This window comes from Heteronotia binoei, chromosome 9 (genome assembly GCF_032191835.1).
Source record: "Heteronotia binoei isolate CCM8104 ecotype False Entrance Well chromosome 9, APGP_CSIRO_Hbin_v1, whole genome shotgun sequence".
Lineage (NCBI taxonomy): Eukaryota > Metazoa > Chordata > Lepidosauria > Squamata > Gekkonidae > Heteronotia > Heteronotia binoei.
Window position 1 is genome coordinate 43,942,270 of NC_083231.1, and position 12,832 is coordinate 43,955,101.

Sequence of the window (12,832 nt, forward strand, 5' to 3'; positions counted from 1 at the left end):
AATTCAAGCAAAACAGTCATGTGTGGCCTTTGAACTGAACTATGGACACATAAAGATAGAAAATTGTTCCACTTGCCTTTACTTTTGCACACTCCTTAAGAAAATTACAAACAACAAACCATTTTCAGCTCCAGTAAAATTATTAATAACAGCATAGAACCTTCACAAATATTTCTTCTTTCTCTTTCCTAAAAGCCAGCATAGCCTTTTCTTGCACCCTCCTCCCCTTCTAGGGTTGCCAACACCCAGGTGGGGCTGGGAGATCTGGAAACACAACAGAGCCCCCAATGACAGAAATCAGTTCCCCCATTAGGATTGCCAGCTCCAGGCTGGGAAATTCCTGAACATTTGGGGATGGTGCATTGAGAGGCCAAAGTTTGGGGAGGTAAGTGACCCTTGCATGCTATAATGCCATAGACTCCACCCTCCAAAGAAGCCATTTTCTCCAGGGGAACTGATGCTTGTCATCTGAAGAGCAGTTGTAATTCCAGGTGATATTTTTCTCCCACTTGGAGGTTGGTAACGCTAACCCTCCTGGAGGAAATGGCTGTTTTGGAAGGTGGAGTCTATGGCTTTGTATCCCTCTGAAGTCCCTCCCTTCCTCAAATCCCACCCTCCCCAGGCTGTACCCCCCAAATCACCAGGAATTTTTTAACCTGGAGGTGGCAACACTATATCCTTCCTATCCAACAGCCAGCCTCCATTTATTTGCCCCTCACTTTTAAGCTTTCCCTTTCCCTCACTCCTGGCAGCCTCTGCCTAGGAAAACTGAGGCCCAATTGTATAATGCCAGCCATTAGGCCAGGCACACTTGCATGGTAGGGAACCCTCATGGATTTGTGGGGTTGCACTTCACTTTCCTCCTCCCCATATTATGCCCTCTTTCCCTTCTGTTGGCAATCCCCACATGCCTCATTTCTCCTTCTCAGCAATTCTCCACTTTTTCTGGGACTTTTCAGTTTAGAAAAGAGATGACTGGGGGCACGGGGGTGGGGGAAGACATGCATAGAGAGAATTGGCAAAGAGAACTTTTTCTCCCTCTCCCAAAATACCAAAACTGGAGGGCATCTAATGTAGTAGCCTTCGTCAAAGGCCAAAATAGACCTGGAAAGAGTTCTGTCTCTGCCCCACTTGCCTTTTTACTCACAGAAATTCAGCTTGGAATACTGTGATTGCCTAGCAACAGCCACTGAGGAAATCTATTGCTTAAAGCTACAAGTATTCATTTTATTTGTTCAGGGTTCTTAAGGCTGCTCAATGTTTTTTTTTTCTTTAGAGATCACATTTTTCTGCAACTTTTGGGCCCCTTTTCAGTTTGTAGAAAGATCTGTCTTGTCCATTTATAGCATCAGTCTCCAAATTTAAGTAGTCAAAGATTTGGTTGCCATGGCTATTAATACATAGATTACAATCTCCAGATGACAAGAGATCCATTTTCTTGAAGAAAATGGTTGCTTTGAATAGTGGAATCTATGACATTACGCCCTGCTGGAGTCCCTCCATTCCCCAAATCCTGCCATTTCTAGGCTCCCCCCCTCCAAATTTTCAGGAATTTCCAAACTCAGAGTTGATAATCTTAATTTAATTCCTTTTCCACTGAAACTCAAGGCAGACTACAAAATGAAAAACAAAACAAAAACCAGTTCAATCAGACACCAAAGCTATAGAACTAGAAGATCCAATGTAGTATATCAATTACAATGTTGGAGTAGGATCTATGAGACCCAGGTTCAAATCTCCACTCCCAGAGTTTTTGTGAGGATAAAGTGAAGGAGAGGAGTGAGATGTAAACTGCTTTGGTACACAACTGAGGAGAAAGGCAGGCTATAAATGAAATAACAAATGATAGACCTCTAGTCCAGATATCAAACTTTTTTCCTAATTCAGCATTCCTTCATTATAAGGGAGCATGAAGGAATAAAAATCAATGTCATGTGCCTTAAGCAATTGTTTCCCCTCTTTCATCCTGACTTCAGGTTCCCTCAGACAGAGAGAGCGAGAGAGATGTTTCCATGCGTGACTGACATTTTTCTTCATTTTAAAGGTGCTACACATTACCGAGTTTCATTCAACCTTCTTCAAATTGTGCTGGGATCTCTCAAGGCTATGAATTGTCAATTTAATTTGTCTCTTTTGTCATTTCTTTCTCCAAACCAGAGCCATAAAACTCACTTAAGTATCCCCTCTTTTTCAGCTCCTGACTCCATTGCAGCTCATTAGAGGCCTTCATGTGGTAGTTTGAGCCATCAGAAAAGTTTACGGCAAAGGAGCTGCATCTTGCTCAGTTAGAGGTTGACTAGGATGGATCGCAGAGCACATCTTTTTTAAATATTAGGAACAAGGACTGGTGATGCACTTAAGGCCCTTGATAGATGATTTCGTTTAATCTGGAACAAACAAGGATGCTTTCAAGAAAAAAAAAAAGAGCTACGGTTCTTTATTTAATGGACGTGTCCTCTAGCATTTAACATTATGTATTTAAAATAAGATGTAGTTAAGAGTTAATTAGCTATTGCACCTCTTAGAATTCCATGGGCCCTTCTAGACAATTTGTTTATAGCACATCATTAGCATAGCTAATCAATAGATCCTACTCATTTGCCGCACAGGTTTAAGAGCACTTCTGTAGGCAGGGCTGTCACATTTTCTTAGCACTCAACCTGTAGTAGTTTGAGGATTGCAAAATCGAGTCCTTCCTCGACTAGTGCCTCCACTCTTATTAAAGAGTGCTATTAACAAAAATTAGTATCTGGGATATACTAATTGAAATACTTTTATATAATTAATGTGGCACCTCAAAATGGAAAAGAGAGAAGGATCATCTCGTCCCCTCTCTGGCAAACCTCTGTCAATCATAACCTAACATTTCTTCATGACACTGCATTATACAGTTATTTTGAACCAGTCCTCATTTTCTGAATGCTGTGGCAATTTTGCCTCATTTTGTTATTAGCTTATGAGACCTTAGCTCAAGATAGCACCTGCAGCACAATGGACAGCAAAGCTCTTTCTGTGTCCACTTAGTTCTTGCATGTTTTTTTAGCACTGAAGCTAAAGCGAAGCTATATGGAAAACTGATAGACTTATATTGAAAGAGCAGGACTTGGGCACAGATGACACAGGGCTTTTATAGATACCATGGGGCTGCAAATGGCCATGAGTTCCCAAGATGCACTTCCTAATACATGGATGGGCAGTATATGCTTGACAAATACTTTGAAGGCAAATGGGTGAATAATGATTTCAAATGTCGTGGTGGTTTTGCATGTTAAAATGTGGTTTGGGGTGGCTGTATCCAGGGTTTTCTTTTTAGCAGGAACACATAGGAATGCAGTTCCAGCTGGTTTGGTGTCTGAGGAGTGTGGCCTAATATGCAAATGACTCCTGTTAGGCTTTTCCTACCTGTGTGAAATAATGGTGATATGCAAATGAGTTCCTGCTGGGCTTTTTCTACAAAAAAAGCCCTCGCTGCATCCAAGGGGAGAATGTGTTTGCCCACTGAAGAGTGGATGAAATACTTTCTCATGTGACTGATGTGGGAAGCATCAATGCCTATTTGTGCTTATATGCTCTAATCAGATTGGTTACATAGCATGGTAACACCATTCAGAATGTGGAAATTGATTTCTGGAACTGTGGTAGTTTGAAGAATAAAATAAAGCAAAATAGCAGTTCAGAGGAGAAACAAGGGAACAGGTCCATAAAAATTAACATTCCCATCATGCTGTTTTCCAACCCAAAAGTGTTATGTTTGCCTCCAAATAACTGAATAACTGAACATTCTGCAGTTTGATTTATATAGATTTTTAAATCTATTCCCAGAAGTGATAAACTTTTTCAGGTTACCTTATGCATTATTTTAAAAGCCAAGTGGAAATACTGATTTGCATAGCTTCTACTTTGGTACGATACAATCCACTGTAGCTTTAGTTATTTAAGAAGAATAAATTAAAAAATAAAACAGACTATATAATACTCAGAACTGAAATTTGTTTTCCACTAATTTGAATTGTAAAGTGATTATATTGTCCGCTCTCCTCCTCTGTCCTGCAGCCTGCTTTAATCTTGGATAAATTCTCCATCCTTAAAGGCTTTGGAGATTGAAAATATTCTGCAGTTAAAAATCCATTAAATTTTCAATCTTGTTCTGGCCCAGCATACAGGTTTGCTTGTCTAGTGCTGCTCTCTGCTGACTGTTATCAGAACTACATAATTCTAATTGCCATTGTTGAACAGAGATGACAATCCTACAGCCGTTCTGACCAAACAAAACAGCTGGTGCTTCTGAAAATAACTGCAACATTCCTGAAATATGGTTTCATTTCTGTGTGCAACATAAAGAAAAAAAATTATACATATTTTTGTCAGGCTTCTAGTGTTTGCCAAATTAGGCTGTGGTTAAAGGCATCAGTCTATTGCTTCAGTTACTGTGTCTGACTCTGAGGTGTCTCCTCCAAAGTGTGTCATATATGCTTTATTACATTTAGTAATAATGACTGCTATATAATAAGAATTTCTGACTATAGCTGGTTTAGGGCTGCTAAAAACAAAAAATAAAATACCAGGTCTAAATCACACATGAGATTATTTGTGTTTTCTGGAGAAAGACTGGTTACATGTATGAAGAGTAAGCAAGAGGGAAAGAGTCAAAATACCTGCTCATGTGACCATGTCCGTTCTGAGCCATCCTTCACACAGATATCCAGCCTGAGTTCAGTTCCTGTGCCTCCATGCTTACTGTCCACACAGAGATTTGCTGCCACATTTCGAATCTGTCAAATTAATTACCCCCAAAATTATTGGTATATATTTATAATTTGGTTTTCTCCCCAATAGGAATGAAGAGCAGTGTACAACATCATTCTGATCTGTCAACTTTATCTTTACAACAAAAACCCTCTCAGGGTTCAGTTAAGAAAGAGTGACTGGCCAAGACCAGCCAACAAGTTTTCATGGAAAAGTAGAGATTCAAACCCAGCTCTCCCAAATCCTTCTCCAATACTCTAACCACTACAAGTGATGCTGATTTTCCTGTAGCCACCAGCAGTAACACACTTAAAGGTTTGTTTGATTAGCCAGAAATACAAATATATTTATCACTCAGCACTTTCCGGTACCAAAACCTTGATCTTGCTTCTCACTTTTTATGATAGAAGATTTAAAATGATTGTGATCTGAAATACAGTCAGTTGGATCCAATGGTTCCCTTGTGTTGGATCCAACTACTTCTCATGTTAGGTTTGAAAGTCACATGCACACTCTTAAGAATCCTTCTAAAACTCTAGTTAAGATATAAAACTCCGCCAGCTTTTTTCTGTATGGTCTTTCTGGCATAGGAGCCCCCAAATACCAGTATGATTGATAAGCCAGCCTTAGAATTCCAAGACAGTGTCTTTCCCACTTGCATAATTTAGGGTTCCTAGCCTCCAGGTGGGGCCTGGGGAATCTCCCACTTTTACAACTTTTCTCCAGCTGGCAGAGTTCAGCTCCTCTGGGGAAAGTGGCTGTTTTGAAGGGTGGACTATGGCATTATACCAGGCTAAGGCCCCTCCCCTCTCCTCCCCAAATCCTGCCCTCTCCTGGATCCACTCCCAAAGTCTCCAGGTATTTTCAAACACAGATCTGGCAACCCTACTTGCATTGCATGAGTCATTCTGTCCTTTATTTATTTATTTGAAATGTGTGTACTGCCATTCTGCATCTTATGGGCTACCAAACCACCTAACACTTAAAAAAAAATTATAAAAACAGGCCTAAGTAAAAATCTTGGGTCAATCTGCTTGGAATTGATTTTTTTTTCTTCAAGTCCTCCTTAAAAGCTTGCAGAAGGATTTGGGACAAATTGCTAGATGAGATGGACCTTTGGTCCAGTCCAGCAGGGCTGTTGGATTTTTATCCATTTCATCTAGGACTACTAGAGTATTGTCATTCTGTTGTTACATCTTCCCTTTTTTTTAGACAGGGCAATAATGTATATTGAAGTGGAATATGAAAAACAGGTAAGAAATACATCCAGGAGAAGTGTTATACTTCCTGAACATGCCATATTTATTCAAAAGGAATCCAAGCCTGAATGACAGGCATACAGATTGGCACATCAAAGGTGAAAATACACTAAAAATGCATTTTTTAAAAAATAGATAGCAATCAAAAAGAAATAAATCAGTTAATGGCTTCCCTAATTCAGACTGAAGAAAACAGGCAACAGTTATAAAAAAAAATGACCAGAAAGTAACCTTTGGACCTTAATGCTATCAGGAAGACCACACCAAGTACAAATAAGGGAGTTCAAGAATTTTTCTTGAGTCTTAATGTAAAATGCGCAGTTTAATAAAACATGAGAAACAGATTAAACAGTGCCCAGACTACCTGGGCATCCTCTAAATTCATAGGGGATCTTTCTTTTTACATCTTCCAGAGAAGATGGCTGATGGTAGCACATTGAATCTAGCCAACATAAATGCCCTTCTTTGAGCCAAAGTAGGTGCATCTCTGGCCAGGTATCAAAGATAATCCAAGGTGAATTCGAGAGTAAGCTTTCCTAGCTGCCTCAGTCAGGCACTGGGACTGAATATCTAGAAGCCTGCATTTGATTATCTGAAATGCTGTTGAGGCACATGATAAGTAAAGCGAATTTAGGGAAATACCTATAGACCTAACTTTATTTTGGACTAATTCTAACCAAGCTTGAATTTAAGATGACTACCTTAACAAAGTGTTATACACAAAATATATTTATTATTGGGCATTAACAACAACAACAAGGAACAACTACTACTACTTCTGCTGCTACTACTACTACTACTAGACTCATCCTGACTCATGCCGGGCTCTGGACAATTTACAACCCAAGTAATCAAACAATAATGTACAATTAAAACAGCATAAAATTTAGTATAAAACTCAGACAGTATCCTATAGGTTTTTTTCTATTCTGGACTACCAGAGCATCCTGCTGGGGTTAGGAAAGGGAATTTACAAAGCATCTGGGGGGTAGGAAAAGGAAGTGCCAGCCAGATAAAAAACCATTGCAGCCCTCAACTTAAAGCCTGGTGGAACATCTCTGCCTTACAGGCCCTGTGGAATTGCATCATGTTAGGTGACTCCTCCTTTTTTGATGGCACATGTGGAAAAAAAAAATCCAGTTTGCATTTGTATAAATAACCTAACAGCAGAGATGGTTGGTTGCAAGCAACCAAAATTCTGTTTTCAGGCAATGATCAGACTATGAACTAGTTAATTAAAATGATGAATTCATAAGTATCTCTATCCCTGATAGTTGTCAATTGAAAAACAAGCTTATGCGGTATTAAAAAGAATACCATGCATCTGTTCAGTCTAGCAGTATGCAGGCACGGCAAACACTAGTGAAGCTTCTCAAATGAAGCAGCTGCCAGTGGCTGAAATATGTAGTAAATCAAGTCAGAAATGCTGCTCAATTGAATCATCTATTCAAATAATGTATTGTCCTTGAGTTTCAAAGTTGGTGCCCTGATTCACTTGTCAGGGTCACTGCAGTGCAATCCAGCCTCATAAAAAGCTTCCACTCCATACAAATGCACAGAATGCCTTTCACATAACAAAGCTCCAGTGACTTGAATGCACAAGTGACTGTGTTGCAACAGGAAGCTTTTCAAGGGTGCAAAATACAAAAAAAGGAAGGTCACTCGCACCCTCTACATTTAAAGCAGTACAGAGACCGACAGTTACAATTATAAGTGAGGGAGTAAGAGAGCAGTATGTTTTCAGACATCAGCATTTATAGACTGAATGTCTAACAAGCCACGTTTAAAGCTGTTATCTAATAGCTTCTTTTTAAACAAATTCCTGCATACCTGTGAGGTTCTTCTTGCAAACCGTTAAAAGGAAGAACCCACAGAAATGAACCAAGTCGGGACCAAAATCTGTAGCACGAACAAATCATGCAAATCTGCAATTCAGAAGGACACTATATTTGGTGGGCGTGTGAGCGGTACAGAGGTTGGGCAACATTCAAGAATCTTTTTAAAATATTGATTTTATACCAAATAAATGATGAGGGCCAAGATCAACTCATTAAAGCTATGGAAAAGATGTGGAAAAGGATACCTTTTGCATAATAAAGAATGAGTCAGTTCTAACACTTTGATTCTGTCCCATGTGGATTACTTCTTCCACTTCAGAAGTTTCCCTTTTGGACAATCCCAGGACAATATATCAGATATAAATCATATATGAAATCCAAGGATCCAGATAAGGTGGCCTCATTTCCTTTCAGTTAAATCTAGGCAAGTGGTGAACCCTATTAGAAAATTTGAACAGCCAGGTTGCAATTTGTCTTACTTGGTCTGGACACCTTTTAAAGCAAACAAAATATTTATTGTTTACCTATTTATTTCATGTATACCCATTTTCCTCCCAAATAAAGACCCAAAGAAGCTTACATAGGTCATCTCATTTTACCTACACAACAACTGTGAAGTAGATTAGGCTGGCAGTGTGTGATTGGTCCAACTTCACCAGCATGTTTCCATGGCTGAGTAGGGATTCAAACCTGGTCTCTCAGATTCTAATTCTTTAAGATCTTTATGGTCTTAAATATACTCTTTATGAAATTGGCTACAAGAACTCTTTCTGAAAGCAACTCATCTCTTATGAAATGAGCACTAAGCTCTTCAAACACCTTAGAAGCCTCTATCTCTTTCTCTATAATCTTTGCTGCGGTTATGGAATTTGGCCACTAGAGGTCTCAGTCTTTCAAAACCATAGAACATCTATGTAAGATTTATGTGGGTTAGTGGGTGAAGGTTCAATCTGCCTCTTCAGGACAGGAAGTACCATATATATTAAAGATCCATATTTGGAGAGGAGGAAACAAGATGGAGGGAGCAGCCATTTCCAAAGACCCAGAAACTGGGTGAAAGGTAGAAGTGAACTGGGGACAATCTCAGCCATGATTGTTTTGAGTTAGCTGAGAGTGTTTACAGTTGGCTGTAAAAATTGTTGACAATAAATGACCCAGTAGATGTGCGTATGAGGTCACTGGAGCCTATATAAGCTGTGGATTTTTTGGCCCATGCTGCTGAGCTGGACCGGAGTGAAGCTACACTGCCTCTGTGTCAGATTATGCCACACTAATTGGAACCTAGACTCTGGGGCTGCTCTGCAGAGACAGTTTCTCTGCTGGACAGCCTAAGAGGAAAGACAGCCTTTGCTAATTTTAAATCATCTTCTGTTTAAGATCTCAAACAGAGAGAAAATACTCAGACTTAGAATCTAGAGCATAGCATCTACTAAGATTTGGGACTTTGTAAGTGGGAAAATGTAACTAATAGGGGAAGTCCATGTTGGGACTTATATTTTTTAGTATGCTCTCTGCTTTATTGTATGGTATGCTTTATGCTTGATTGAATTCTAACTGTGTAACTGTTTTCTGTTTGCATTTCTATCCATATATTTTAAGCCTTCTAAAGGAGTCTTTTTAAGTCAAAAGGAGAAACTGAAATGTACTAAGTTTATCTAACTGCTTTGTTTTCTATCCATTTGAAGCCTTCTGTCTAAAGAGAAACTTGGAATCTAATAAATTGTTTGCTTTTCTAAACATGGAGTCTAAGAAAGTTTATCTATGATGTGTTAAAACCTATTAGTGAGTATGTATTAGCCTTCTGATAACTGCAGGTTGTTTTAGAAACTGCAGGTCTTGATTTTGGGGTTTTATAATGTTGGAGGTACAAAAGAAATCCCCCAACACTTGTCTGACACCATAACCATTATACCATACAGTGCATGACAGGGGATGAAGATCTTGACAAGGAAAAGGCCACTATATTATTCCAGTTGAACTTCGTTGCATGTGATTATTAGTCACTATGTGACTGTAAGGTTACCATTCCCCCATCCCTGATGGGTTTCCCTCAAATTTTGGAGCTTCCAACCCACAGAGATGGCTGGTGAGGGAGCCCCGCCTCCAAAGAGCTCAATTGTTGTCTGATGTGCCCAGCGCAGTGATGTCACTCAGAAGTGATATCATTGCACCAATGGTGCCATAGAGATTTTACCCAAATGCTAGAGCATCCCCTATGCAATGTGCCCAGAGTGATGACATCACTTCCAGGTAATGTCATCACTGCATGCATACAAAAAAAGTCCCCCACCAGCAGCCAGGTAAGACCTGGCAACCCTATGTGACTGAGACCTTTCCCACATGCTCAAATTACCCCTGATTTTCTGAGGAGTAAATCCACAAGCACTGAAATCAATTTGGGTAGGGTTCTTCTGAACATATACCCTCCCTTCAACTTCAAATATCATTGATCATTAAGCAAAAAACTCCAATAACAATATTAAACGGAAACCAAAGGCATTATAAAGCAGGGTGCTAGAAAAAGGGGCTGATTTGGGGAAAAATCTCACTGTTGGCCACCATTTTGACTGTGTTTAAAGAATCACATTTTCAGAGCCTGGAGAATACATCTTCCCCTGTGACTTTCCATTTTTAAGGATCAGTTCTTCATTGGAAGGGCAATCTTCCATTGGGTGGAATGCAGAGGAATAGGAAAGCCTTACTGTAGAGGAAAAACTTCATTGCCCTTTTACATTATTTTTTTTAATAAAGGAGAATATGTGCAGAAATACTTAACATATAATTTAAAAAATCAGCAGGAGTTTTCATGGTATGCCAGACGAGTCAAAGCTTACTGCGGCTTGTCTCATAAGTCAAGTCCTGCTGGGTCAAATCAAAGGTCTGTCTAGTTCTCACAGTGACATTTAGAGACTTCTGATCACCTACCAATGCCCATAGAATCTCATGATAGGTGTAGCTCCAGATACACATGGCTGGGGAACAACCAGGGGTGGAATTCTAGCAGGAGCTTCTTTGCATATTAGGCCACACACCCCTGATGTAGCCAATTCTCCAAGAGCTTACAAGGCTTTTTTTGTAAGCTGTTGGAGGATTGGCTATATCAGGGGTGTGTGGCCTAATATGCAAAGGAGCTCCTGCTAGAATTCCAGCCCTGGGAACAACACAAGGACTTTATATCACATATGTGATGGGAGTTCTGTGCCTCTCAGATGCATACCACCTCTTTTCTGTTTGCATGCACAGCCCACAGTGGGAAGCAGCTTTAGCCCCCACCCCCGTTACAGCATTTGTAAGCAGGCCCAAGGAGCTGCTATTGACTCAATTGTAAAAATCACATTACTTGTGTAGGATTCACCGCAGCATCAAGAGTGGCCAACAGTTCATGGACGCAAAAATTGGGGTGTGTGTGTGTGTGTGTGTAAAGCAGTTACTCCTTGAGTGCTGTGGTCCCAAACAGAAATGAACCAGGGTGCATCTGTGAGGCACAGAACTCCCATTACACATGTGGTGTGAAGTCCTTCTGTTATTCCCCAACAAACACAAGGGCTTGGTAATGTGTAGATGGAGCTGTAGATAAGAGAGAGCAGGAAACAATCACCTGACACTTGTTCTTCTGCCTATGGACTACGAGCACTCTTGAATTGTTATGGGCATATGCATCCCCCCCCTTCAGATCTCTGCATTATTTAATAAACAAAACATATTGAGCGAGCAAACTGAAATGGAAAATTCTGGCTTGCTTCCATTTGAATTGGAGAATCTAAGCAGCTGTGCACATATGCCTCCTGCAGCATTTCCCCCACAAATCATCCTTGGCTATGCAATAATGTGGGGAAATAGATAACCTGTATTCAGAAAACAGTTTCTGTGATCGCTGCAGCTCTCCAAAGTGGCACCTTGGGCAAAAGAAATTTCTACCTGGCTCCATTTCTGTATCATACCTTACATTTCCCCTGGGAGCTACCAGCTGGAAAAAAGCCAGCAGGCTGCATGCATGGACTGACCTCATATTTACAGTCTCACTTAAAAAGAAAAAAAACGTGCTTCACATGAAAAAGTGACTTTAAAAAAAATGGTGTAACAGTAAGAGAGCTAAATATTTTAGAAGCAGAAGCTCACCGGAATAACATCTCTATTTTTAAACATATATTTCTTTGTGCCAATTTGGGCAAAAGGGAGGGAAAGCTGCCTAGAAACCAAGTTATCACTTGCACACAAAATTCCTATCCATTTTTGTTCAGATGCTAGAGGATGCACGGAACTTGGTGCCACAATGCATGCCATCTCTCTATGGCAGTCTCCAAAATCATTGAGGCCCAGAAATAAGCATCTGCACATTTCAGAAGGCATCTTTACTGTAGATGCAGTGTGGTGTTAGAGGGCATACAGATAACGATAATGGGCAATACATGTTTAGGAACAACAGGCCCTCTTTTCGATGGCTGCTTCATAACTGGTTCCAACTGTTACCGGCTCCTAATGACCCACTAGCCATGGAAGTCAGAACTAGTTTTGTGATAGCTTTATTGTAACAGCAGCAGTCTTGCTGGAAATGCAGCACTGCTGTTAAACTGAGTTGTGTTCAAGGCATATTCCTCACCTCTCCCCAGGAAGCAGGAGGGGGCTCCACTGGCGGAAAGTATTTAGGGACATCCCAAGCCACTGCAGCCATGAACCACTTGAAGTCTTTGCACTTCAGGTGCTTTCGAAGCTCCTTCTGGGCTGAGATGTCACCGGTGGAGAGATGTCTGTACTCGGGCCGCCTCTGGTAAACGTACTCTGCGAACTCGTCCATCCACGTTTCTGCCACGCGCTTCAGGTTCTGAGCAGCAGAAAGTAACAGTCAGTCAACTCTTGACACTTAGCCTGGATGTACCACTGGCACCCATGTGGAATTGCAATATGCCATTTCCTTATTCAGTTTTTGGATGGTTGTGCATTAATCAATGAAAGCCTCTCACATTTAAATGCTATTAGAAGCCTGATAAA

General features: G+C 40.4%; 1 protein-coding gene across 2 annotated transcripts in view; it reads right to left on the bottom strand.

Annotated features, from left to right (window-relative positions):
- The window catches only part of GALNTL6 (polypeptide N-acetylgalactosaminyltransferase like 6), an 816,075-nt gene that overhangs the window by 16,169 nt on the left and 787,074 nt on the right, over positions 1-12,832 (bottom strand). Inside the window, exons 12-13 of one of the 2 annotated variants that reach the window (XM_060246534.1) lie at positions 12,444-12,665; positions 4,656-4,772 (exon numbers count right to left, since the gene is read on the bottom strand). In XM_060246534.1, the coding sequence (XP_060102517.1) occupies positions 4,656-4,772; positions 12,444-12,665 (339 nt within the window). The remainder of the gene's footprint in view (positions 1-4,655; positions 4,773-12,443; positions 12,666-12,832) is intronic. The other variant, XM_060246536.1, reaches the window with a different exon arrangement.